Source organism: Lepidothrix coronata, unplaced genomic scaffold (genome assembly GCF_001604755.1).
Source record: "Lepidothrix coronata isolate B3197 unplaced genomic scaffold, Lepidothrix_coronata-1.0 Scaffold24, whole genome shotgun sequence".
NCBI classification, from domain to species: Eukaryota; Metazoa; Chordata; class Aves; order Passeriformes; family Pipridae; genus Lepidothrix; species Lepidothrix coronata.
The window spans coordinates 3,645,324-3,670,737 of record NW_016690204.1 but is presented as its reverse complement, the minus strand read 5'-3'; the positions used below and the strand labels follow the sequence as shown (position 1 = coordinate 3,670,737).

General features: G+C 42.6%; 1 protein-coding gene across 17 annotated transcripts in view; it reads right to left on the bottom strand.

Annotated features, from left to right (window-relative positions):
* RBFOX1 (RNA binding protein, fox-1 homolog 1) overlaps positions 1–25,414 on the bottom strand; it is a 1,165,955-nt gene that overhangs the window by 793,704 nt on the left and 346,837 nt on the right. The window contains exon 1 of one of the 17 annotated variants that reach the window (XM_017808966.1): positions 18,623–18,685. The exons of 15 other annotated variants lie outside the window; for them this stretch is intronic. In XM_017808966.1, the coding sequence (XP_017664455.1) occupies positions 18,623–18,625 (3 nt within the window). In that variant the 5' untranslated portion in view covers positions 18,626–18,685. Of the gene's footprint in view, positions 1–18,622; positions 18,686–25,414 lie in introns of those variants that run through there. One more of the 17 variants, XM_017808969.1, reaches the window with a different exon arrangement.

Below are 25,414 nucleotides of genomic sequence, written 5' to 3'. Positions count from 1 at the left end.
AGTAGACACTTTTGTAAATGGCAAACCAGCAGGCAAATTCTATTTTCAAGGCTGAGTTTCCATTCAGTTAACCAGCTGACTGAGAATTCTTTGGAATCCAGTTTCCAAAGAAACTGGCAATGTTTCACCACATTAACACAGCACTAAGGAAATGCTTATTTATTTATTTAGTATTTAAAACATTAACAAATATTTAGGTGGAGTTACTATAAACATTCAGTAGCTAAACACTGAGGAACTACTTCTGCTCCTGTTTGCACAGACAACTGTCCAGCTGACAACACACCACCAAGAATATATGTTTCTTCTTCTGGGGGTGGGAAGGAAGGAAAAATGAGAGAAATTAACTTTTCCTGACTAGAATTCTACAGAACTGTGGCTAGAAAAGCACCCCATCAGTATCCACTGGGAGTGAGAAATCCCCCCATGTCACACAGAGCACTGCAGACCTTGCAGCTGTTTCACTCTGCTCTTCACTCCTGCACACACAGAGCAAAAAAACTCAATTTGAGAGTTTACTAAACGTTGGGGTTTAAATCCACAACAGAGAAGAAACAAGGACAATGGCAGCACTGCAAGCAATCTACAATTCTAGGCATAGAATTCCTGAGAAATACAGTTTTGGATACAAAATCGTGTAGAACTCTCCCCATAATGGAAAAATCGTCTGAGTTGAAGTGCTTTGGAATAATTATAAAATGAAAAGCTTCTTGATGCATTGTATTACTTGAGTTGGAGTAATTCTCTGGAGTTTCTATTTTTAAATCAGGATAGCGTGTTAATGAAACTTTCCAAGGAAACTTCAGCTACAGACAGGTGAAACAAATTGCTGCTAACCCCTTCACAGCTGCAGCTGAAAGTCACCATGAAAGGAGTATTAAATGGGTATCAATTTCCCAGGCAAGAAAACTAATGATTCAAATTGAGGGTTATATTCAGTTTGTATGAATATAATTTGCACAGCACAGTAAAAACCTATTTCAGAAGCCCAAAATCCAAAAAGCTTATTACAAAATCTCATATTATTTCCATCTCAATGTACAAAGTGCATATCTCAGTAAATAAATATGCAAGTAAATAAAAATAAATAAATAAGCTTTTTTTTTTCCTTTAACTGTTCCCTTTACAGACTTATGGCTATTTTTTTGGTCCATAACCACAAAGAACATATCCAATCTTGTTTCAGATGCTAGAGGTTACTCTAAAAGTGAAGAAACAGGCCTTTTGAATATCCAGCTCATCTCCTGGGGTGCTCACACTGCTGTCTGCAGCCACTAAATGCAAATCTGAGCATCCTGAGCCCTGTGCAAACCAGACTGTCACTGCTGCCAGACCCTGAGGACGCTCTGGCTCGTTCCCAGTTCAGCAGCCTCCCTGCTCAGCAGTGCAAAGCCCTGCTCTCCACTAGCACACAGCCCTGTCCTAGGTCAGTTTGCTGACTTCTGGACATAATGGAGCTGGGTTCACCCCTCTTGCCAGGAGTGAGACCACGCTCCCCCCAGTAAATTCCACTGCAGTGCTGTGCTCGCTGCTTTAACTGTGCCCCCAGACAGTTATGCAGAACTTTTTGAACCTGCACAGAAGGGGCTGACAGAAAAAACCAGTAACAACCAAACCACTTTCTCCAGCCTTGCCTAGTAATTTCTAAAAACAGGTAAATCCCATCTACGGATGAAACAAAAGAGTAAGATCATTTTTGTGCCTTTCCCTTCAGGGAGGCCATACAGTCCCCTACTGCAGTAACAAGGTCCATAGAACTTCACAGTTAACTTGTTTTAATTTAGCAAGTTCCTATCAGTTTTTATAGTCTCCTTACATACACTGTGATTTCTAGTTCAGTCACAACCCTGATGAGACATATTCTGAATAAGAGAGCCTAACTTCCATCCAATAGATCAAAATTATGTTACTAAAATATTCAAAAGCCTTTGCTCTCACCCTCCTTTCACCTTATAAGGGTAAGTCATTCTAATACCAAGAGCAGCTAAAAATACCTCTGTATTTTTTAATATACTTCCACCATACCAGTATGCCCATCAAATTGGGCAAAATAAGCCTGTCTCAGGATGGTGCTTTACATTTGGGCAGCTGAGCAGCTCCTGCAGCCTTGGCAGATATTCTGTTATGGAACCAACCAACTTCCAAACTGCTGGAGCAGAGAGAGCCAGGCCTTTGCACAGGGTACCACTGTGTGAAACCCCCAAGGAGTACTGGACTTGAATGCAATAGGCTTGTTGAGTGAACAAACACCAAGTTTACAGGCCCAGCTCCAGAAGATTTGTTTTCAGCTTGCTACTGAAGATCTCTACCTTTTCAGCACCATTCCATCAGGGTTCCACAGGCCCAACCTTGAACCTGTTTTCCTCTTAACGAGAACCCCTCCATGGGCACAGACTTCTTATATGCATTAGCCGTCAAACAATATTTTTCTTCTCTGGGAATTCAAAACTTCTTCCCTCTTTTTTTTTAAAGTGAGGCTTGAGCATCAAAAATTAATTCAACAAGTAAGAGCAATTTACTGAAGACAGTGAAGAGCCTAACACACAAAGTTAAAAACAATTCATGATGCTGCCTCAACCTTGTAAAATCAGGATTTGCCAACAGCTAAGGAAGAAACTGTTCTTTGTTTCCCACTACAAAACCTTGAGTGGGAGAAAACTAAAAGTGTCACGTGCTGCTTTTTTATTTTTTTCCTTAAATCAGCAGCTGCTTACAGACATCCCTGCAGGTGTTTAACTATTGAAATGTCACATTAACAACAGCAGCTTGTTTGCATCTGGACTGAACTCACCTCAGGTCTGTGCCCAGGATGGAGTACACCAGTCAGCAAACAATGTTTTCCTGCTTCACTCAAAACCAGTCATCCTGAAGAACACAGGAAAGCGTGGCAGAGCTGAGATCCTTCAGCCTGACACAGCACACCAGTGACCAGCAGGGGGAAAAAAAAAAAAAAAAAAGAGATCATTTTCTCCTGTACTACATTGTTTGCTGGCAAGGTACCCTCGAAGGAAGTCTGCCCTTAATTTAGAACCAAAATCAAACATTTTCAACATCTGTTGCAATCTCTGTGTCCAGATGTGACTGGACAGAACCATGAAGGGTTAGAAAGGGGAGGAGGACTCGGAGTCAAACTGCGGATTCGCATTCAAGTGAATAATTATAACATCAAATGAAAAGCTTCTCAATACATTATATTACTTGAGTTGGAGTGATCCTCTTGAGCTTCAATTTTTAAATCACGACAGTGTGTTTATGAAACTTTCCTAAGAAACTTCAACTACTGGCAGAAACTTCAACAAATTGCAGCCAACAGCCCCGCCGGCACTGCCCAACCTGTAACAAGAGTTCCTTCCCAAACCCTTTGGCACTTGGACACAGCTCACGGTTACCTGAACCACAGATCCATCTGCGCCACAGCTTTTGGCAGCCAGGGGAGGTAATTCCCGAGCACGGGATCGCTCCAACCCTTCTCTCCAGAGGGGACTGTGGGAGGGGAACCGCGGCTGCCCCAGCCGGGCACGGGAGGGTCATTAACGAGGGGCAGGGGCAGGAGAGGCAAAACCCCTCCCGGCCGCCAGGGAAAAACGTGGGAGCCGCATCCCTGGGAGCCGCATCCCTGGGAGCCCCGGCGGGAGCTGGAGGGGCTGCAGTGCCGGGCAGGGATTCCCGTGGTGGAGCAGGGGAAGGGCGCAGAGCAGCTGCGATGGATGCGCCGCCCCCGAGGCTGCTTCCCAAACCGTCTTACTCAGAAAAAATATATCGTGGTTTTTTATAATCCACACGTTCCGCACCCGCTCGTGCAGAGGCTGCAGCAGGGCTGTTCTGCCAGGAACCACACGTGTGGCTTGTGTGGATGTTCCCCGGGGAGTTATCAGTCGTGTGGCACATGGCCCTGGCAATACCTCACTCTACTCCCAGCAGGAGTATCACAGTTTTCATCTCTTTCAGGAAAAAGATATAGAGAGATGCACTCTTGGTTTGCTTTAGTTCAGTCTGTCCCCAATTCCCATATTAGATGACTGTTCCTCAATAAGTTACTTGTCCATTTTCATCAAAGCACCTGCCACTCATTGCACTGCATTTCTGTGCAGTGTTTTTGACACTCTGCCCATCAAGTCCCCACATGAACAGTCAGAGACTGCTTTGGAAGGAGTTTGTCACACTATCCATACAGGAAAACTCATATTCCAGCACACACAGATCTGACAACACTCATAAACCCTACTTCTCTTTTTGTTTCAATAAACAGTCTGCTGAACAATCTATTTCTAGAAATGCTTTCAATACTGTGGGAAAAGACCTGAAACAAATTGTGAAAGAACAAGTTTAAATGTATCTGAGGGCTTATGTTAGCTGCACCTCTTGTTTTGTTCCAAGAAAATACCACAACAAATCTCTTTCTGAAGAGTTTCATAGACTTTTGTGAAGCTACAAAGTCAAAAATTAATGAAGTTGATGCCGTTGGATCTATTACATATTTGAAATGGGAAGCTGTATTAATTTTTTGTAGTGTGGTTGACCATATCCATCTAGACTTGTATACACTTCCAGTGACTTGAAATGTTTTCTAGTTTATTTTAGAGTTTAGATTTATATAACATACTAAGTTTTGAGGAATGAGAGTGTGTAATTATTATAATAGTTGTCATTTTTCTGAACATTTCAAGGCTTTGTATACTGCAGCCACCACCTGTATGTATTTAAGTGGTTGGGGTACTGAAACATTTGTCTGTGCAACACCTAAAATTATCTAGACCAGTATCTATTGTGATCTAGAACAGCATCTTCTTATCAAATCCAAGTACAAATGGACAACTGAAGTAATTTTAAATATGTGTAAGAACATGAAAAACTAATTAAAAGCAACTTCAACATGTGCAATCTTTATTATTCTAAGAGCTTGGCTGGAAGAGGAAGTGTGGTTGAGTTTTGTGCTTCCATTTTTGAATAGTTTTCCCATGAATGTCTTCCAAAAAGTACAAATGCAATCACACAGGAAAGTGTAAATTCTAATCCAATGAAAGTTGTACCCAAAACAAACGTATGAGTAAATTTTGAAAAGCTGTAAGATCATTGTTAAGAAGTAACTGAGCAAAATGCATTTCAAGATTTATTGTATTATTTCCTCACTATCTTGACAACGTTGTTGCTGAGAACCTGATTTTCATGAGTCCAAGGTGCAATGGCACTGCCAGCTACACAGGGAAATTAATTACATGTATATTTTGCAGGTTTTCAAAAGGCACACTCAGGAGGCTGCTAATAAGAGTCAACCATCAGAAAGTGCTTTCACTGCCATGGAAGGAAAGATGTCAAAACAATACACAATATTGCTTCTTATTTTTTTATTCAGTGGTGGAAAAATATCTTTTTGTAGTGACAATAAAAAAGCAAAAAGGTGAGATAAATACATTTTCAAACATTGCACATGCAGGCCCTAATATATCTATATTTTATTTTTACCCCTATCCTAAAATGACAAAAGGCAAGTACAATTTTCTGATTTCTTTCATTCAGCTCCAGGAGAACAAGCCAAACCCTGAATTAAATTACATTAGTGTATTATGTGAAAAAAGTTGCTCAGGACTAATGTAAGCACGATATTTTACAGGATTTTGGGTGTTTGTCAGGATCTCTAGAAACTGCATTAAGGGCAAATGCAATAAAATCACTCTTAGAAAATGAAATAGCCTCATTTCCAGACTACAACCTCAGTAATGCTGTATTATTTTTTTTTTTTGTACTCCAGGGGTATCTTTCTCATCTGTTTTGCCTTCCTTGATTCTCATTTGCATGATCTGAAAATCACACAAACAGTCCAAGATGAGGAAAAGCGATGATTAAGTCACAACAAATAGATCCCGCACGTAAAACAAACACTTTAAGATGACAGAGCTTAAAAAGAGGGTTGAAGAACGAGAAAACGCAAAATAAATTTCTGCTTGGAAACGTAACTGCAAACCCCGAAGTGACAGCTACAGTATTTACAAAAAAAACCAAAACACACCGGGCCAAAATGGACATCAGGTCCCCAAGAGAAGCTGAAGTAAAGGGCCTTTTGCCTTCAGACAGGATTCTTGCTGCTTCCTTCAGCACCAAACAGGCAGAGGCACCAAGTGCTTCAGGTGAGTGAGGCTGAAATCCGGGGGTGGAGGGGTTGGTAGGGGTGCACAATGGTCACAGTTATCAGACTGACACTGAAGGGTTTGATGTTGGAAGGAGCAGAGGTTATCTCCTGGGAGGTGCAGAACATCCCTGCCCAGAGGGACAGTTCTGACACACCCAGGGAGAGAAACAAGCACAGGGAGGGGAAACAACCCCGACATCCCCGGGGCTGCCCACGGGACACGCCCCGGGCAGGGACTCGGGCTGGGTGACCTGTCACCAGGCTGGGACTGCCTGCACAGGGGTACAGCTTCCAGCTGCTCATCCCCACCTCAGGAAAGCACCATCTGCCCAAAAGTGCAACCTGGCAGCTCGCCAGGGTGTTTAAGTCGCCGCTTTAAAATCTGAGGTGAGCTCACCGTGGTGAGGACCCCAGACCAGGAATTCTGTATCCTTGCACACCCTGAGGCATCAGTTTGCACTTTCAGAGAAGGGAAAGGCTTCTCCACAATGTCGTAACGGTATTGATTTTTGGAATACAAGGAAGGCAAGAAACAGCTCCTCTGGTTTTTATTACCATGTATAAACAGTGACAAAATAATCTCCGAATTAGAGAGACACATTTGATTAGACACAGCAGAGTTCAAACACACGCACTGGCTACACAAACAGAGAGAGGTGTGCCAGCATTTTCAAAATGCCTCAAAATATGTGAAGGAAATCTAAACTGAGAAACAAAAATCTCAATTAGAAACTAAGGTGTTCTGCTATCCATAATATCCCCATTTAGCAAAGGATTTTAAACTACATTCTGAGAAGTTATATACAGTGAAAGCCAGTGTGTACAGGGATGTCATGCCAGCCTAGGTCTAGAAAACAGAGAGAAAAAGCCTCTTTTCAATAAAATATTTTCATTAAGCAGATCTGCATTAACATAGTGTTACAACACTTACTATGTCTATATTGTTTAATTCAAGGAAAATTAGTGTTTGGAAACAAAAGGGCTATATGACAAGAACATACTGACATCTGCTGGCTTCTGTAAATGCATTTCTCTCAAGATTAGGATTTAATGCCCTCAACATTTTTTTCTTACCTAATGGGGCTGCAAACAAATTTACATTGTCCATATCTGAATATGACAAATTAAAATAGTATTCTGTACTTCCAAATGTTAAAGTGTCCGTGACATTCTGCAGCTAAACAATCTGCACAACTATACTTCTCTTCCATATTTGATTTTTAAAGTATCACAGGAAATTACTTTTGCCTAATTTGTATAAAAGAAAACCAGTGATAGGAAAGACAATTTGCATGCAAATAATTATTTCCTTAATTTCTTTGCCAACAAAAGACTAATACTTCTAACTTACTATCTAAAGAAGTAAGTATAGCTGCCACTCAGGCCAGGCTCATAATGGCACATGTTATATCACAGTAATGGTTATCCAATTAAGAAAACAGATTTTATGTGTATTGGTACCGTGACAAAAGGATACACATAAAGATAACACGGTAATCACCAAGCACACCACAGATTGAAAATGGTACCTAAACACACCAGAGAAGATCCATTATCTCTTATCATTCAACACAATCAACACGGGCATTTTGATAACCACAGAATAGTCCCAAACACTGAACAGCTTTGAAACCTACAGCCTGCAAAGTCAGAAATTCTAGTTAATGCACACAGTTCCTAAAGCAGCTCTAACCTGGCATCCTTGTGAATATGCAATATTCTGTAAAACTTCATGCACTTCTAAATTTATTATCTGAAAATTGTGTGATAAATTCATTTAATGATTGCTGTAGGAATCCTACCTTAGCATTTCCTCCCTCGTGTGTGCTATAACACAAAGTTATGGTTGATAATTTAAACACAAAATAGAAGGAATTCAAAATCATAGTTCATAGTGTCAGCAACTCAGATGTGTTGCACTTGGATACTGAGGCATAAATTTAGTATTAGAAACAGTGATGCAAATCATTAAATGTGAACAGTTGCCAAGCTGTGCTTAGTGCAAATCATAAATACCTGCCTCGATATTTCTGCATTTCCAAATCAACTGTCAGCTGCAAGGTCAATTCCTTTTATCAGCTCATTAGCTAAACACATTTCATAGATGGGAAAGGATAAATGAAAACCACAAATTCACCTTTCTAATGTGTTATTTGAGTCTATTTTTACTGTGTGCACTTGTGTATTTTACTGAGTGCACTAACCAGCACCTTTATTTCTTGGACCAGACAGGCGAGGAGAAGTGACAGTAGCTTTTGAACATGAAAAAATTCACAGCTCTTTTCCTGGCAAATGTTTAACTGAAACCCTTCCAGCCTGTTAGGAAAGGAGATGAAGATGCAGTCCTGACATGAAGGAGGAGAAGCAGGACCAGCTTGTCTGGCTCAGTTGTGTGTCTCGGCCATTCAGCAATGGTTCACGTGCCTGCTGCTCACAGGAAGGGGACAGCACACCAGCCTCTAAAGCAAAACAAAGCTCAGACAGGGATGGAGAGTCCAGCACTCACTGACAGCTTCCCAGGAGCCTGCCAGGGAACAGAGAACCCCAACAGCAGAGCCAGTGTTTATAGCCCACACAGCACCAGCACAAGAGCAAGGAAGGCACAAACACTTCACAAGGACCCAACTACTCACTCCGTAGCTGACATGACCCCAGTCACAGGTTCTGTTCCCAGAAGAAGCACACAGGCCATCCCATGACATCAGTCATGCTTCTCCTGTCACCACTCTGTCCACCTTTCCTAGGTGGCACACTCCTAAGGTGAGGCAACTCAAACTCTTCCAGCACCGTGCCAGGAGGGACCACCCATCCAGAGGTGTCACACAGCACTGGCACTGTGCTTTAGCATTCATTTGGAATTCCCTTTCCATTTCCTCGTTTGAGTCAGTTTATTAAATTATTTAAACTCCTTATATATTAAACATCAGCAGAAAAAAATTCTCTAAAAGGAAAAAAAAGGAAGGGGAATTTGTTAATACCCTAAGAGCTTCCTACTCTCTAAAAGGTGATTCCAGATTCCTAAATTCCACAGCTGACAAGAGCCAACCTTCCAGCAGAGTGAGAGGAAAAGCACATCCCTTGGAGGTCCCCTAAGCCAGTCTTTGACTATGGGATCACTCTCAACCCAGCACTGGCTACTGCTCCAGTCACTGCACAAATATCAGGCCTGAGGCATTAAACACCCCCCCCAAAAAATCCAAACCAGCTTTCCTCTTAGCAATTCAGAGAAGTGCAATGACCCTCAAAGGTGCAAGCTCCACTATGAGCTGCTCCAATGGGTACTGGCAAAACTAACAAGGCAGGTAAAAAGAGGGGCCCCAATGATACAAGATTAAAGGACACCAGAAGTGATTTACAATGGGAGAAGGTCTGCAGCCTTTTGGACTCAGTTTGGAGACCTTCAAAGAACACGAAACTTGAGACCCAACTATTAAATAGCAGAGTAAGCAGCAAATGCAGTACAAGGTGTTGGTACAAGATAACTAAAGAGTCATTTGCTGTGGCCATGTGGAACATGCATTGCATGAGAATGTGCTTCTTAAAAGACAACAATACTGAGATCTACTAATGTGACAGGTGCAGAGCTTGATTTAAACACATGTACAGCAATAAAGCAGCCAATTTACCGCCTAAAATTTACCTCAACTAATAAAGATGCCTCCACTTACACAACTAATAGAGCATCCCTTCAGAGGCAAAGTGTAAATCTCTCACAGCAAAGCACAGACAGGTGCTGAAGTTTGATTTTGGCAGCCAGAAGTCTGAAATCTGTAGGCAGGAAGAATCCATTTCTACTTCACTTGCATTTATTCCTTCCTTGTGAATAGTAAGGTCAGGTACCATGGAAGTTCTTAGCAAAACTATTCCAAACATTATTCAATCTAATTTGTACCCTAATCAACTCTTTAGCAACTTGAAATATATTCTCACCCTCAGAAAACTTTAATAAATAAATATTTTTTTCGACATTAGAAATTAGTGTCCAATCTTTTTGCTACTCGTACAATCAGTGACAAAATATTTAATGTCTCCAGTAGGGAGACAGTTTTTACAATTGTCAAACTCACTATCTGCTTGAAATACATAAATTAGAAATTTGGATTCATGTTTTAATCTACTGCTTTGCAACTGCAACTATGGAAAGAGCAGTCTATGTTACTTCTGACATCAAAGGAAACTCCCTAATTTTCCTTTATTTTGCCTGCTTGCAAAGCTTTAACATACAGAAGCATTACATTGACTATTAGATATGTCATATAAAAATTGTATCTATTTTAAGACATGTTTATAAAGCAACACTGACATTAAGAATTATTCATGCTCTATTGTTGTTATTTTATTCAACAACACAAAACCCCACAAACACAACAGTTAAAAAAATTCCACAACAAACTCCCCCACAGGAACCTGTCAGGCAAACGTGTCAATCAGACATGAGCTGCAGCTCCTGACACAGACCCTGACAGGACCATCTCAGCTTTAACTCTGGGGTCACCCCTGTAAAACAAATTTGCAATTCAAGCCCAGGTTATAGGGCTGATTGGAGCCAAGGTGCTGGTACCTGCACCATTAACTTTGGAGAGAGTGGGTTTTTACCTATTTATATTTACTGTATTATTGTATCTTCCTAAATTTGATCGCCTCGATTTTTTGTGTTTTAAAATGGTTTCAAATTATTTCCTTTCCTTAAAGACGGGTTTTGTCCAGTACTCAGAGACGGCGTCACGACCCCACTGTCCTTTCAGCTGCCTCCAGGAGTCCCCACCAATCCTGTAGAACCCTTTATATCCCAGCACTGAGACTCAGTTGTGATACACTTTGGGATGCATTACAGCAAAAAAACCCCCTCTGCATTTAGAACACAATAAAATATTTAGGATTCTACATAGCCAAGTTTGTACGTAATGAGATTTCAAGCAACGCTCGGGTCCTTTTTAAAATCCACTCAGGTTCTAACAAACACACATATTTTTAAAAAGGCTGCAAGGAAACTGCAGTTTGAGTCGATTCAGAGGCAGGAACACAACCATGAGCACCGAAACAATGGGAATGGCAAAACCAATGGAAAACCTCTGGGTTAGCACATTAAAAGTAACAAGTGCTATCATCAGAAGTTGATTAACACCCTGCTACAGTGAAATGGCAATTGCTGAAAACAAAACCATGCCCAAAGTGTGTAAAGAGGCCAAACCACTTGACTGCATCATTGTGCCCGTTTGAGCCAATATGTCCCAACAAGAACTGATTAATCAGAGGGGTTGTGGATATGACAGGTCCCAGAGTGAGGATGAAAGATCAGCTCAGCACCAAAGCCGACTGATTTGAAGGCATTTTACAGTGGGAGGAGTAAAAGATGGCTTTGGTGTCAAAGATGTGATTTTAGCACAAGGTTTTTACAAAGCAAAAGGATGTGTTTGTGCACTGACCCCCAGAGTGCCCCTGCACCAGGAGACAAGTAAGTCCTACCCTGCCCCACCTCTCAGCTGGGCTTTATGGCTGATTCTTCCCACAGTGCCATAAGATCCTTAACAATCAGTTACAGCCAGAGGTGCAGAACTGAAAGAAAGGGAAAGCAACGTTGTAAAATAAAAATAACGAGAGAAAAACACACATCCAAACCCCACAGGCTGGTGTCGGGGACTGGAAAACAGTAACAATTAAATCATCTGTTTTTAAGCACTGAGGACATTCACAGCAAAGCAAGTGTGTCAAACATGCAGTATGGACAATTTTGGTATTTGGCAAGAGTTCAACACTTGTAATGACCAGGGCAAACCCAATCGGCCTCCCGTGGAGGCAGCTGCAGACGAACACACCATCACGATGGCAACAGAGAAGAGGTCATCGCGAAGAGAAGGAGCCATTTGGAGAGTGTCCTAAATTAAGTAGTGGGAAAAGGGTCTAATATCACAGAAAGATCAGGAGGATATCTAGATCCATTCATCTTCCTGCTGGGCCGCTCTGTGTGGCTCAATTCAAACTGCACTCTGGGACTTCCTTAGCATTTATATTGTTGCCGACTCAAAATGGGTATCACCATGTGGTAGATGACATTTTAGGTAGCTCATCTTCCATGTTGGAGGAAAGGACATTTAAGTAACTACTCACATAAACAGTGGACTGCCTGCAGGGGAGTGACACTTTATTTTTTATTTATTTTTTTTTTTTAATCTTAGTGCTTCACTGTAGAGTTTCATTGTAACAAAAGATAGTGTTTCATATTATTTCCTGAGACACTGATCAGAGAGAACCACCCAGCAGCACGACTTGAAAGGGATGCTTCAATATCCTTTCCCCAAAAAGTAGCAGGACTGTAAACTCTGTGGTCAAGAACAACACAGACTATGTTACATCCCAAGGAAATTGTCACAGAATTCCATAAATTTGAACATAAAAGATTACTCTGAACGCAGCGTTTAAGACTATATTCTACATTTTCATACAAGGGCTGTTTACAGATTCTTTTTTTACTCTCAAAATAATTTGCTCAACAAAATATCTCCAAAATATTGCATCATCCTTAATTTGGGGAAAAAATGCTAACTGTTAAAAAAGTGATATCTTTGCCAGGCCAAAGGTATCAATATTGGCTCTGACAGAGATTAGCAAGCCTTTTTTCCTGGATCGGTGCCATTCAACACTGTTTAATTTCTCCCTCCTCAAACCATAAATTATCAATCCTCTACAACACATGAAAAACTCAGAAATCCGAGAACAAAACCATTTAACATTTAACAAAACAAATTTAAAAGATAAAAGCAGAAACTCGGGAACTGGCCATGCAGAGGAAGAGTGATGGTGACTCATCAGCCAAAGCACTTCTGTGAGAGACAACTGTGGGGAATCAATGAACAGACAGAGAAAAGATATGGGTTTTGTCCAAGACAACAAGACAATTACACAAAGTTTTATTTTGAAATCCAGGGCTCTGGATCTGAGGTCCACAACAGACCATCAGTTTTTGTAAGACAACAGCATTACATCTTGAACTTCTTTTTCTGTGTGTGTTTCTTATGTGTGAGCTCCAGGGAAGATAAAAAGCCTTAAAACACCCAAAAGACAGACAGAAGAATGACCCAAAATTCAAGGAAACCAACTGCAACTGCACTGGGCTTTCCCACCAGCACAGTACATAGGAATTTACTACTGATTTATGTCATGTGATGATGGCGTTGATTTAAACACAACAAAACCTTTGCCATTTAACACAAGCAAAACTGTCCAGCACAACTGCACTTTCTTGTGCTTCTATACAGATGTTCTTCCACCTTCTCTACAACTGCTTTAACTGTCAGAATACTTTCATCTGAAGTAACAGCACTTCCTCATTGAAACCTTCTCTGAAATTTCCTACCCACATTTTCACACATTCACACCTTCGAAATAAAATGCTTTTAGAGTTGAAAGTTTCTACATCAAGTTGGAGTTTCCCAAATTTCTCAGGAAAAAATAAAAAAAGTAGTATGTATTTTCAGACTAGCTTCTTATCATTCTGATCATGTAATATTTGTTCACATCTAATACAGAGACTGAACTCAGAGACAGTAAAATCCCTAGAAAACCTTTGGAACCGGCAAGCAGGAGAGCAAGACCCTATGAGCATCCTCACCAAGAACAGTGTGCCAGCATGTATTCATACTTGATTTGATTCTAAAAATAACCCAGTGGAAAAGTGCCAAAAAGTAAAGGAAAATTTGAAATACAACTACCAGCACAACAGAGTCAAGACTAAAGAATGACAAAGCACAGCAGAAGGCTGAGAGTCACCAACTCCCCATACAGGCCATTCCCTGAACAGCTGGAGTTGGTGATCCCTGTGGGTCCCTCCCAACTCCAAATATTCTCTGGGTATGTGCTTCTGTGTAACTCCAGCTCTCACTACCATTGGTTTAACACTGAGAAGCTTAAACAACAATTGCTTGGATCATATTCTATGCTGTATCCTTGTAATTATTTTATTTTTTTGGGGGGATAGTAACCTCTTCTTTCTCTACTCCAAACTCTCCTGGTCAGAGGTTGTGCACTGGAGGGTTTAAGCCAAGTGTGCTGCACACTGAGAAAATGTGTATTTTTATTGTTTGCAATGCTGGCCCCAGTCAGCTGCACATTCCCTGTAGTCAGTGTTGGGCTGTTTGTCCTAAAGGTGATTTAGTTTTGCATCTTAGTTTGCCCTTTAACACAACCAAGACTTTCAGCTCACCCTTTTGTAACCCCATTCCCTCAGACCTTTCCAGCTGAAGGAGAGACAATTATTTTAACATAGATGAGTTTGCTTGGTCACTTTTCCCCAATCTCCCTGACTGACAGCAGTCAGTCTCTGATTTACAAACACTCCCAGTTTGTGGCACCGTGTTTCCCATTCCAGGCAGTGATCTTAATTTTAGGGCACTGATTTGCATAGGCAGCTACTAAGGCACATGTCAGTGCAGAACTTACATTCACCTTGTTCCTTTCAGGGTATTAGCACAGCAACATCTTGCTGTTCAGAAACACAGGATTTTAGAACTGCAGCCAAAGCTGCAAAATATTCTGGGTTTTTTAACTGGCTGTGAGAAAACTGTGATAGAGCTTCAAATTTGTGCACTATGTTAGAGACACTTCAACCAACTTCTGAAAGATACATCACAAAATACTCAACATTTCTTTCCCCTTGAAAAGAGCCAAATAGTTAATAGCTCATAACACAAATGGAATTGTAGAATATTCATCAAAAACTTCACTTAGAAATATTTTTCCTTCTGCACAGGATCTCTGCAAAGTACAAAATCTGGAGCAGAAGACTTGCCACCTACTTGGCAAAAAATAGTATTTCAAAGTATGACAAGCATATATTTGGCATTTGGTGTTGGTTGGTAGGTAATTGTAACCCATCCTGTGAATAAAACACCATTGCCTCTGTGCTCTACAGAATCCTACACATGCCCCAGCACTGCTGTTACATCCCAGCATCCCAGAAGGGGTTTGCCACGTCCTTTCAGTTTGCATTCATTTTTTAGTGCATCAACTTGAAGGACACAGCTGAAATTATCTTATTTGCAGTAAGTTGTAATTCTTGGCACAGTAAATTTTAGCAAAGTAATAGTTACGAAGGAAAATTTTAACATTGAGAGCTTCAAAGACAGTTTTTAATCATAAAAGCATAGATTCAGACTAGGTGATGAAAACACTATTTACTGATAACATACACAAGGATACACAACATGAAGTGTCAGAGATGGCATTGTACCTCCCAGAATGAGGACTTGCACTACAAAATAATCAGGAGCATGGAAAAATTCAATTATTTCATTAAAAGAAACTACCCATTAAAAAGTGCAACCATGCAAAAAATGAAAAACAAAGGGCAACAAAAGAAAAAAAAAAAGACTTCTCAATAATGCCTTGGGGAAAGATGCTCAGAGATAGGAGCTCTCTGCTCTCAGGAAATATTACAGCTCAAATTGGGCACAATTGAGTCAACACAGATGTACATGATTTCACTGTATCAAGGCCAGAAAGAGTCAGGACACCTAATATTTTGTTTGAGCCCTGTCTGTTCACTTGTTTCCTGACTCTTCAGTTTTATTCACCTACCACTTTTACAAAGGAGCATGAGACAAGAGCATCCCCATCTCCCACGTGAAATGGGAAGGAGTCAAGATCCAAGAATTAAGTAGAAAGAGTGCTGACAGATGCAGAAAATAAACACATTTTTCAACTCCTGTATTTCTCTCAAGCTGTAGTATGAGACATCAATCTTAATTACACAAGATCCATCTTTTTTAGACAAGTACACCTTTCAGACACCAACATGCTCAATGGAAGCATATGCCTTCCATAACTATAAATAATATTTCTTCTTGTAGCCAGCATTAGGAATCCTATCTTTATAGTATATAAGGCTTAAAGTTAGATCTAAAAATCAGATTTCAAAGCTACGATGTGATAAATTAGTGATGCCAATCTTTTTAACCCAGCCATTGGTCTCTTCTATCCTGTATTTCCAGCTGTCTCAACTTCTCCCAGTGCAAGCAAATACTGAGCAGCTCTTTGGTCCTAAACAAAGCTTACCTGCCTGCACAATGGTTAATATTTCCATTAAATTCCTCCTAAAAACTAGGCAAAAACCTGGTAAAGCCAGCATATGTGCAGGGCTGGCAGAGAAGCAGTAGGTCCCCCACAAAGGAATAAAAAAATACTGAGAGACTGAGTGGGAGAGACAGTTTGGAGGGAATGAGATAAGATTCTTTAGAAAATAAATAGTAAGTAAGAGCATCACTAAGGAAAAAAAAATGATGGAAAAGACAGCAAAAGCAGCGAGAGAAGTCAGAGGAGAAGGGGAATAGAACAAGCACGCAAACATCCATCAGAGATGACACAGGTAGGAGCTGATCCTGCCCGGGGCAGGAAGAACAAGGGCAGCAGTGCCTGAGTCCCCTCTGGCCTTGCTATTCCATGTTTAACTTCAAGGGGGCTTTGTGCAGGGCTCAGCACGGGGAGCAAGAACACACCTCAAACCCCAGCAGCCTCAGGACATCCCATTCCCCTCCGTGCAGCAGCACAGCCAGCAGGGATTCCGTGTGCAGGGAGTGTGGAGGCATCACTGGCACAATTCTCAGCGCTGGCAATTGCACCTTGCAATCCTACCTGTGTGCCCGTGTCCTGGGCTGGGAATGGATCACATTATGCATCCAGGAATTAACAATCCCGCTGGCTTCCTCGACACTTGGCTCCTGACAGTATTGCTGTCATTTCAGGGTACCCTTTCCTGAAAACCAGCACAGCATCCTCATCATGTCAAGGGCACCAAGTACTTCCATTACAAGAACTATAAAAATCATCAACGTCCTGTGAATTTTATTCCTCACGTTTGTCAGCTCTATTACTGATACTCAGTTAAGGACTAATAGAAAAAAGAAATATAGTCTTGACATTAGAAACACTGACTTCATTTCAGGAAACGCTGAATCCTTTGTCTAATGTATTTACCAGAAGAATAAACCGTAAATGAGACTTGGGCAGCCAAGCCTGTATAGCCTACATAAAACAGTGAGCAGATCTGGACTATAATCAGAAAAGCGACATAGAAATAGTTTCACAGAAAGCCATCGATGCAAAATCATTCAAGTAAAAGTAAATAAAAATGAATTAAAAATACCTATTCTGTATCACTACTGTAACCCTGATAACTGGAGCATGTGATAACGACCACTTTCCTAAAAACTAAACAATCTATTGACATACATATTGAAAACTCACACAGCCCCACTACTCTTCCCAACATAGATTTTCTCAAGCAGCTGTGACTATTTGGTCTCTAAAACTTAACTATTTGATTACAAGGACTAGCTCTGGTTTAGACTGTAGTACATCCACGATCATCAATCTGTACCCCAGAGTGACAAAACCTTGCTTCTGCTTTTACAGCCCACACGTACAACTGTTTTCACACTTCCAAATGACAAATGAAACACGCAGTATCTTTCCTAAGTATCATCGAGTCTAGAGAAGTGAAGCAAGGGACTTGACATTCTTGGGACACCATCACCAGCATCTGCTGTGTTTTATGATCCAGTTCGGCTTGAATAAACTGGATCTTATTTAAAGTGAAAAAACCAGTCATCACTAAACTACTTCCAAACGTAACATACTATGCCACATTTGAAATTCAGAGTAGATAAACAAAAGCTGCAGCGTTGGACAAGATCTTTCACACTTCGCTGATGTGAGTCACTCCAGTCAAACTTCAGACCACATTGGTTTCACCATCTGTGCGCACCATGTTCAGTTGGCAGCACGATGTCCAACAGCCACATCACAAATTTTGGAACCGTACGACTCGTGCCACTCTCACTCTGTAAAACCATCTCGCAGTGCACAGCCCTGCCCCTGCTGAGGAGCGGCAGTCCTGGCTGTAACTGCTGTACATCTTAAACGTACATAGTGTCACTACACCTGCACTGAACAGCTATTTAGGCAACATTTATACTTTTTTTTCCTGACAGAAGCGTGGAGGAGAAAACGCTATGATAAATCGCCAATAAAATCAGCAAACATCGATGACTTACAGGCAGGCAGTTTCCCGGCAGTTAAACATCTGCACCCTTTCAACCAGCAACTCCTCTGAGCCCCGACTGCCCATGTTTCTTGTTGTTCCCTGTGCTCGGGAGCCCCCTCCCGTGCCGCCCTTCTCCCGCAGCACCTTCCGCACGGCGTTTCGCAGGCGACAGCGGAGCGGGCGCGGTGCCCCCGAGCCCCGCGGAGCGCCCGGGGCTCAGCAGCGCTGCCCTGCCCGCCGGCTCCCGGCCGCTCCAGACCCAGCCCCGTTTGCCCCGCGGCCCCGGCCCCCGGAGAGCCCCCCCTGCGCGGGCACTCCGCGGGCGAGCATCCCTCCTCCCGGCCCGCCCCGGGAACTTTCCGGCCGCGGAGCGGGGCCAGCGGGGCCGCCGCGCACCTGCCGGGCTGCCCCGCTCCGAGCGGCCCCGCTGCCCCCGCGCAGCCCCGGCCCAAACTCACCATAAAGAGGCGAGCGCAGGCGAAGGGTCGCGGCGCGTCTCCCGTCCGGGGGCGGGCGGGCGGCCCCGCCAGGCGAAGCGGCAGCGGGACGCGGCTCCCGCGGCTCCCGCAGCCCCGTTCCCTCGCCGCGGGCAGCGCCGCCGCCCCGGCTCAGCGCCGCATGCCGCGCCCCCCGCCCGCCGCGCCCGGCTCCCCCCGCGCCGGCAGCGGGGCCCCTGCCCGGCCCGCCCGCGACCTCCGCGGGCAGCGGCGACAGCCCGGGGGCGGCCCCGCCGCGGCGGTGCCGGGAGTGGAGCGGGCGAGCGGGCGGCTCCTCGCTCCGCTCCGCGCACCGGCCGGACAGACGGACCTTCCCGGGGCGGAGGCGCTGCCGCTTCTCCAGCCGGCGCGGAAAGTGGCTCCGGCGGCGGCGGGCGGGCGGAGGTGACCTTCAAGCCCGGCGGGGCGGGCTGGGGCGGGGTGGGGGGGGAGAGCGGCGAGCGGCGGGGGAGCCCCTGCGCCGGGGGAGGCGGCGGAGCGGGAGCGGAGGCGGGATGCGGGATGCGGCGGGACGGCGGCGCGGGGCCCCCGGGGGGGAGCGGGGGCTCCCCGGCGGGTGGGGGCGCGGCCGCGCCCGGGATTTGGGATTGGCGGCCGCGCGGCGGCGCCCGGGAAGCCGCGGGGAGCGGAGAGCGGCCCCCCCGCACCTGCGGCGGGGGATGCGCGGGATGCGGGGGATGCCCGCGGCCGGGCGCGCTCCGCCGGGGCGGAACCTCCTCGGGTCACCGGCGGCGCGGTGGCAACTTCGCGCCCTCGGCCCGGAGAGCTGCGCGATCCCCCGGCCGGAGCGCGCAGGGGCTGTCACCGCTGGGGCGGGAGGCAAACACACACACACATCTACACAAAGCGGCGCTGGGGAAACTGCTGATTAAAACGATGCCCTTGGCGAGCCTCAGCCATCTCTGTGCTTCCTCTCCTTCCTCTCTTGCCCAAAGGAAACCAAATCTTACAAGATTTCTAATGCGCAGAGCATCTCGCAGCATCCCTAACCGCATGGATTGCTCTTAAATTAGGCTGACGGCGGCTATTAGCGAGAAAGTTTGAGGGAAATAATAAACATCAAGACCTGTCAGAACAATGCCTCGTCCTTCTCTATACGTTAGGTATTGAGTCTGTAACGATCAAACATTTTTGTGCTGCTCAGCCTTCAGTTACAATAAATTAATGCCACTGAGACTGACTTCAGCATGTAAACTGCTATCAATCACAGATGGGTAGTGTGAGCATCACACAGATGTGCTACCTCCTGTGGTTTAGGAGCAGGGAGTTGTTTCAAGCATGGAGATGGAAATGCAAATCTGTAACAATCAGGTGATAATGAGGAGGCAAGCTTTAAATCATAAGCGTGGGGTTCCTTAAAAAAAAACTTTAAATTAATAACCTCCCTATAAACTCTTTCATCTCTGTAGAAAATAAAGCCAAATATTCTTAAGTTCAACTGCAGTTCCCACATCTATCATGAAGAGAAGTACCTCAAAAGCACATAACTATATCCCCTTGCCTCTCCTGACAGATTTGGGGCTTGGCCTATTTCTGTTGCTATTTTAAGGCCCAAGGTATGATCCTGGATCCCCTAAACATGTAACTCAGCGGAACTGCTCAGGAATGTTCCTTTACCAAGTCAGACCAGTTTATGAAGCTGGGTATTTTTGAACAGTAGCTTCAGAATTTACCATTCCTCATCAAACATGAAGCAGTGTTAAACTAACAGCTGGAAAACTTTAGCTCCACCTTGTTTAAATCTGTCAGATTACTGGGAGGGACAAAGACAGTCAAACATTCATTTTCAGGATCCAAATGTAACTTATCAAGTTATCACAACAGATTCTCTTAAAATGTATGTCCCACTCCCTGTGAAGTTCATATAAAGATCCTTGGATGGATCTTTAAATCCACGCTGTGGGTTTCCTTCACTTCTGTTTTCAGCCTTCCAATTCACTCCAAAATCAACACAAAGACGACAGTGGGAAGCTTATGTGTCCAACAAATGTAAACTGGGGGTCAAGACATTGCACTGAAGTTCTTTAAACTGCTGCAAAATTGTCTTACAGTGGGTAACTGAGCACTCTTTGCAGTAGGAGAGACTTAAAGCCATATTTACTAATCTGTCTATGATAAAGTGATCCTAGCAGAAGCTTAGCAAGTAGAAATGAAACACAGTGCTGGAAATATTTCTTAACCCCTCCCTAATTTGTATATTTAGGCCCTCTTGCAGGAAAATAATTTTCAACATTCTGCTTAAATATGACTGACTACATTGACAGGTTTGCCATATGGCCCAATTCCTGCTACTTTGTCAGCACTTTTTAAAGACTGAACTGATAAAAAAAACCTGAAAGATGAACTTCCCTGTAAAAAACGTCCAGCCTTTGATGATATGTGCTGATGCAGTATGAGGCAAACTTTCTTCCTGGTGAAATTTTTGCCATTAGGTTATTTAGGGTCAATCCCAGCTCACCCAGAGCTGACCATTGATTGACTCAGAGTAGAGTCAGATTCTCTTGCCCATAGCCCCAAAGACCCTTGCACAGGGCCCCGAAGGAGTTCTACAAAACCTAGGAAGGAAGGACCATCTAGTGCCTTCCCAAGTGAAACAGCCTGGAATTCCTTTCTTTTTCCCAAATATGTGATTTTCAGGGTGGCACCAATGCAAACATTTTTAGATACCTCAGTTCCCTTCAAAATCTGACCTGTAGTCTTCCACTGTCCACTCACCTCTCTGTACAGCTGGCAGCCTCAAGAATGAAGAATTAAAACTGTTTTAAGGTGCTAAAATAATAAACAGGTGAAGCTCACGCAAAAACATGAGCTAAATCAAAATCCACCATGAAGGAACACAGAAATCTCACAAACTGGACTTGCTAACAAGTTTTCTTCAGGCATTTGAGCATTCCTGATGAGTAAGGAATACTCATTGGAGTACTGAGGACTACTCACAGGACTAAAACTAAATCAGGTCCAGGTGTTTGTTGCTTTCATCTGGCCTTGATTACAGAAACAGGTGTATGTTAAAAGATCAGAGCTTGTCTTTTGCAGTCCCAACACCTACCTACTCTTCTTTTGAATAAATCCTGGCAAAAAGGTTCTCTTGGCTTGTTTTTCATGTCTGTTTTCCCTTTGTTCCCTTCCCATGAAAGAACCTTGAACTCCAACTCAGATCTTTCTTAAAAGAACTCCTCCATACTCAAAACTTTGCCATCGTTATTATAGATAACTTTGTTTATATATTGTTATATATAGACTTTAGACTTCTTATTATATATATAAGACTTTGCCATCATTATTATATATAGACTCCCAGCTGAGGTGAAAGTTTTGGTGGAAGAAATAAGTGTTGATGAGAAGAAAGGACAGATAAATGATGAGCAAAGAGAAGCCAGCAGAGAGTGTCAGAGTCTCACATGGGGCAGTGGCAGAGCAGAGAACAGCACCCAAATATTGTCTTTTGTCCCAGAGCTCCAAGCATTACAATATTTCCTTTCCTAAGCCTGGTGTATCCAAATGTACCTTCCTGTGCATCTCTTAGAACCACCTGCAGAAGGATATGTTGCTATTTATTCATCTTTGTAATAGACAAACCATTTAAAGCACATGATTAAAAAAAAATATGCTGGCAATTCTACCCCAAAGTCACCATTGTGTGAAGCCTGACAATTCTCAGTCATTCCTATGGGAAATATTTACAAAGAAAATACACAGATTTAAATATAATTGGCTAGTCATGCACTTAAACAAGTTACTTTGAAAGGGGATATTTTCCAATTGAATTTAAATTATCAATGGCAAGAGAACAAAATAAAGGTCAGGCAATGAAAGGCTCTGTTGAAACGTTGTTTTATACACATTCCCAGTTAGGGATTAATTCTTAAAATATTTTTTAAAAAGTTCTTTTCTGAACAAAAGCCTATTTACGGTTTTATTAAAATTGGAAATGTTTTTCCCTTTATAGTAAAATGTTTTCAGAGTTTATTTCCAAATTTGGGAACTGGTGTGTGATTGTTCTAATCAAGAGATCTTAAGAAAACAGATCTATGGTATGGTGGAAGATGAGCTGGAGATAAAAGATGATTTCTTGGAGAAAATAATTGTTCTGAAGAGCAGAATAAGTCAATGCTGCAGATGCTGTATCAAAAGAAAAAAAAAAGAAATCAAGAGAAAAGCGGTAAAAAACTTATTTGAAGTCTTCAAAAATAAAGATTCCATGTATTTGTAAGGAAGATATAAATAGTACATACATATTTAATGCTTTAAAAATTCATAATGTACTCGCAGCAAAGAGCATCTCTAACAAATCCACAGATGCCACAACACAGAAGCCATTTGCAGTGAAGTGGGTGAGCTTAAAAGAAAGTAAATCCAATTGAGGTGGTTGCTGATGTATCACAAATTTCAGTGCCATAAACACTTGAGGAATCATTTTTAGAATAATTATGCCATGGTATATCCTTGGGGAACAGTCCACTGGCAGTTAACCCTTAGGACATTGAGCAGAAAGCCTTGGTGGTGTCTTGATTCTTGAAATTCAGGATAAAACAGGAATCAAACTTTTGGAGAAACTTTTTTGGAGAAATCACCTTTTACAGACAAAAGTTTTGGAAACTTTTTTGGAGAAATCACCTTTTACAGACAAAACATGAAAAAAAGAGAAGATGTAGCACTCTGTACATGTACCTTGCTGGTGGTGGTGGGGGTTTTAGTTTAATCTCATGTTTCTTAAGTGCTTTTAGACAATTTATAGTGTCTGAGCTCTTGTTTCCTGGATGGTTTGTTGACTGGAGTTGAATAAATTGTGTGTGTGTGTGGTCAGATTAATGAATCCAGTTAGACCAAATTTCTCCTTCTCTTGTGCATTGCAGAGCAAGGATTATTTGCTGCAGATCAAATACTGGTGTCTGAAGAATTCAATGTTTTTGTCTCCATGTCAGAAGAAGGAGTTAAGCTGTTGCTACATTTTTTTCATATCTTTCTACTTAGGAGAATAATTCTGGGGTATTTGACCCACACTTTTAAGTTATTATTACAATATTTCATATTTCAGTCCTAAATAATAAAATGAACTATATTGTCACACAGATTTAAGACCTACTTAATTAGACATTCATAGCTATTTAGTAGAATCGTTGAGTAGCAAGATAATACTTCTATTTTTAATGCCCTAATAGCAGCATCTTCATGTGCTTGCATCTACATATCTATAGAATTTGAGAGTTTCCAACTTATTTGCCTGTGATAAAATGCTGATCTCTTTCCTTTCTCCAGGGAGTTGTTTTTTCCCTGTCCCCTGACTTTGACTTACAGCAGATGTACCAATCCTCTTGAAGAAACATCTCGAAGAAGCAACTGCACACCCAACTCAGCAGCATCTCCTGATTTTTATCTCTCTGCTTTATCTCCAGGTTATTTTGGGAGCACCTTGGGACTGAAGACCATTCAGATAGGGCTGATGACTTATGGCTTTATATGTGGTTAAAAGGTCAGGCTGGTTCAACTGACCTTTCTTGGAGGAAACCTCTGGGTGTGCACGTTGCCTTTTTGCTGTCCCGTGTGGAGGGATGGGTTCACAGATTAAACATTGTCAGGTTCTCTGCTTCCCTTTCTGCTTTCACTTCCATTTATATTTAGGCAGGGCCAGGCAAGTGTTGACAGGAATTGTTAAAAGCAATGGTGTCAGCTTTTTCTCCTTTATGTCAGGGACATTTGGAAGGGAGGAGACAAGCCCTGCTACTGAAGGAACCAGAGCAGGACTCTGGAAAATTGCAATCCAATGCCATCTCCATCTGACTCCTGAGGATGCCACTGCCAAAAGCACTTCCCCTTTCTCTTTGGCTCTCCGAGGGTTTTCTTCCCTGTGCAATGAGAACAATGATCCTGAGCTTTGTTGTAAAAGAGCTGCTGGACCTGTGTGAGAACACACAGCCAGGCTCCTGAGGAATTCTGTGCTGCTCCTGGGCCAAGGGGCAGGTGCTTCTTTTTAAGGAAAGCAAATATTGCAGATGCTGCAGAAAGGCTTTGTAGTTCTTGTCAAAAATGTGGGTACCCTGCCAGAGCAGAGGGCACAGTCATCTGCTCAGTAATAATTCCTGGGGAATGGGTGTGAGCTGGAGAGTCCAGTTAAGCAATTTTTGAAGACTTTCAGGGCCTGTTTGGTGCTGGGATATGTTGTCTTTGACTCTTACATTGCCATAGCAGGATTCAGGGCAATGGAAGGACTGGCAGTTTTTGTGGTTTCTCCAGTGCAACTTCTTTTGATCATGCCATAACTAATAAACTTTTTCATCTGGAATCATTTGTACAGGTTTGGAAGTACTTCTTCCATAGTTGCAGACTATGCAGTTTATTCTTTCTAGAGCTTTCTGACCAAATGGGCATCTGTGCTGACATTTGCACCACAACCTCTGCCTTTTCCCCCTAAATTTGAGGAACTCATTGACACCTGCATTTACATACAAGCAAAATTTAAAATTCTTATTTGAAGTGTTAATTGAAATACTCGTGCTCAAAGACAGAATTTGAAAATATCTTTTGTGAGAATTATTTGATTCTCAATCCCCTAAAACAGGTTTCGAGCCAGACTTTGTAGTTCATTAATTACAGGATTTTAGAATCCAATCTGAACCTGCCCCTCAGTCTAACAGCATAGTTCTGGAAATACTCCAGAACTGAAGATAGCAAATCCTGGAGTGTGGACTAACATAACTGAGAACAACTTGCCTAAGGTCACATGTTTGCAGCAGAGAAGGGATTTAAAACAGT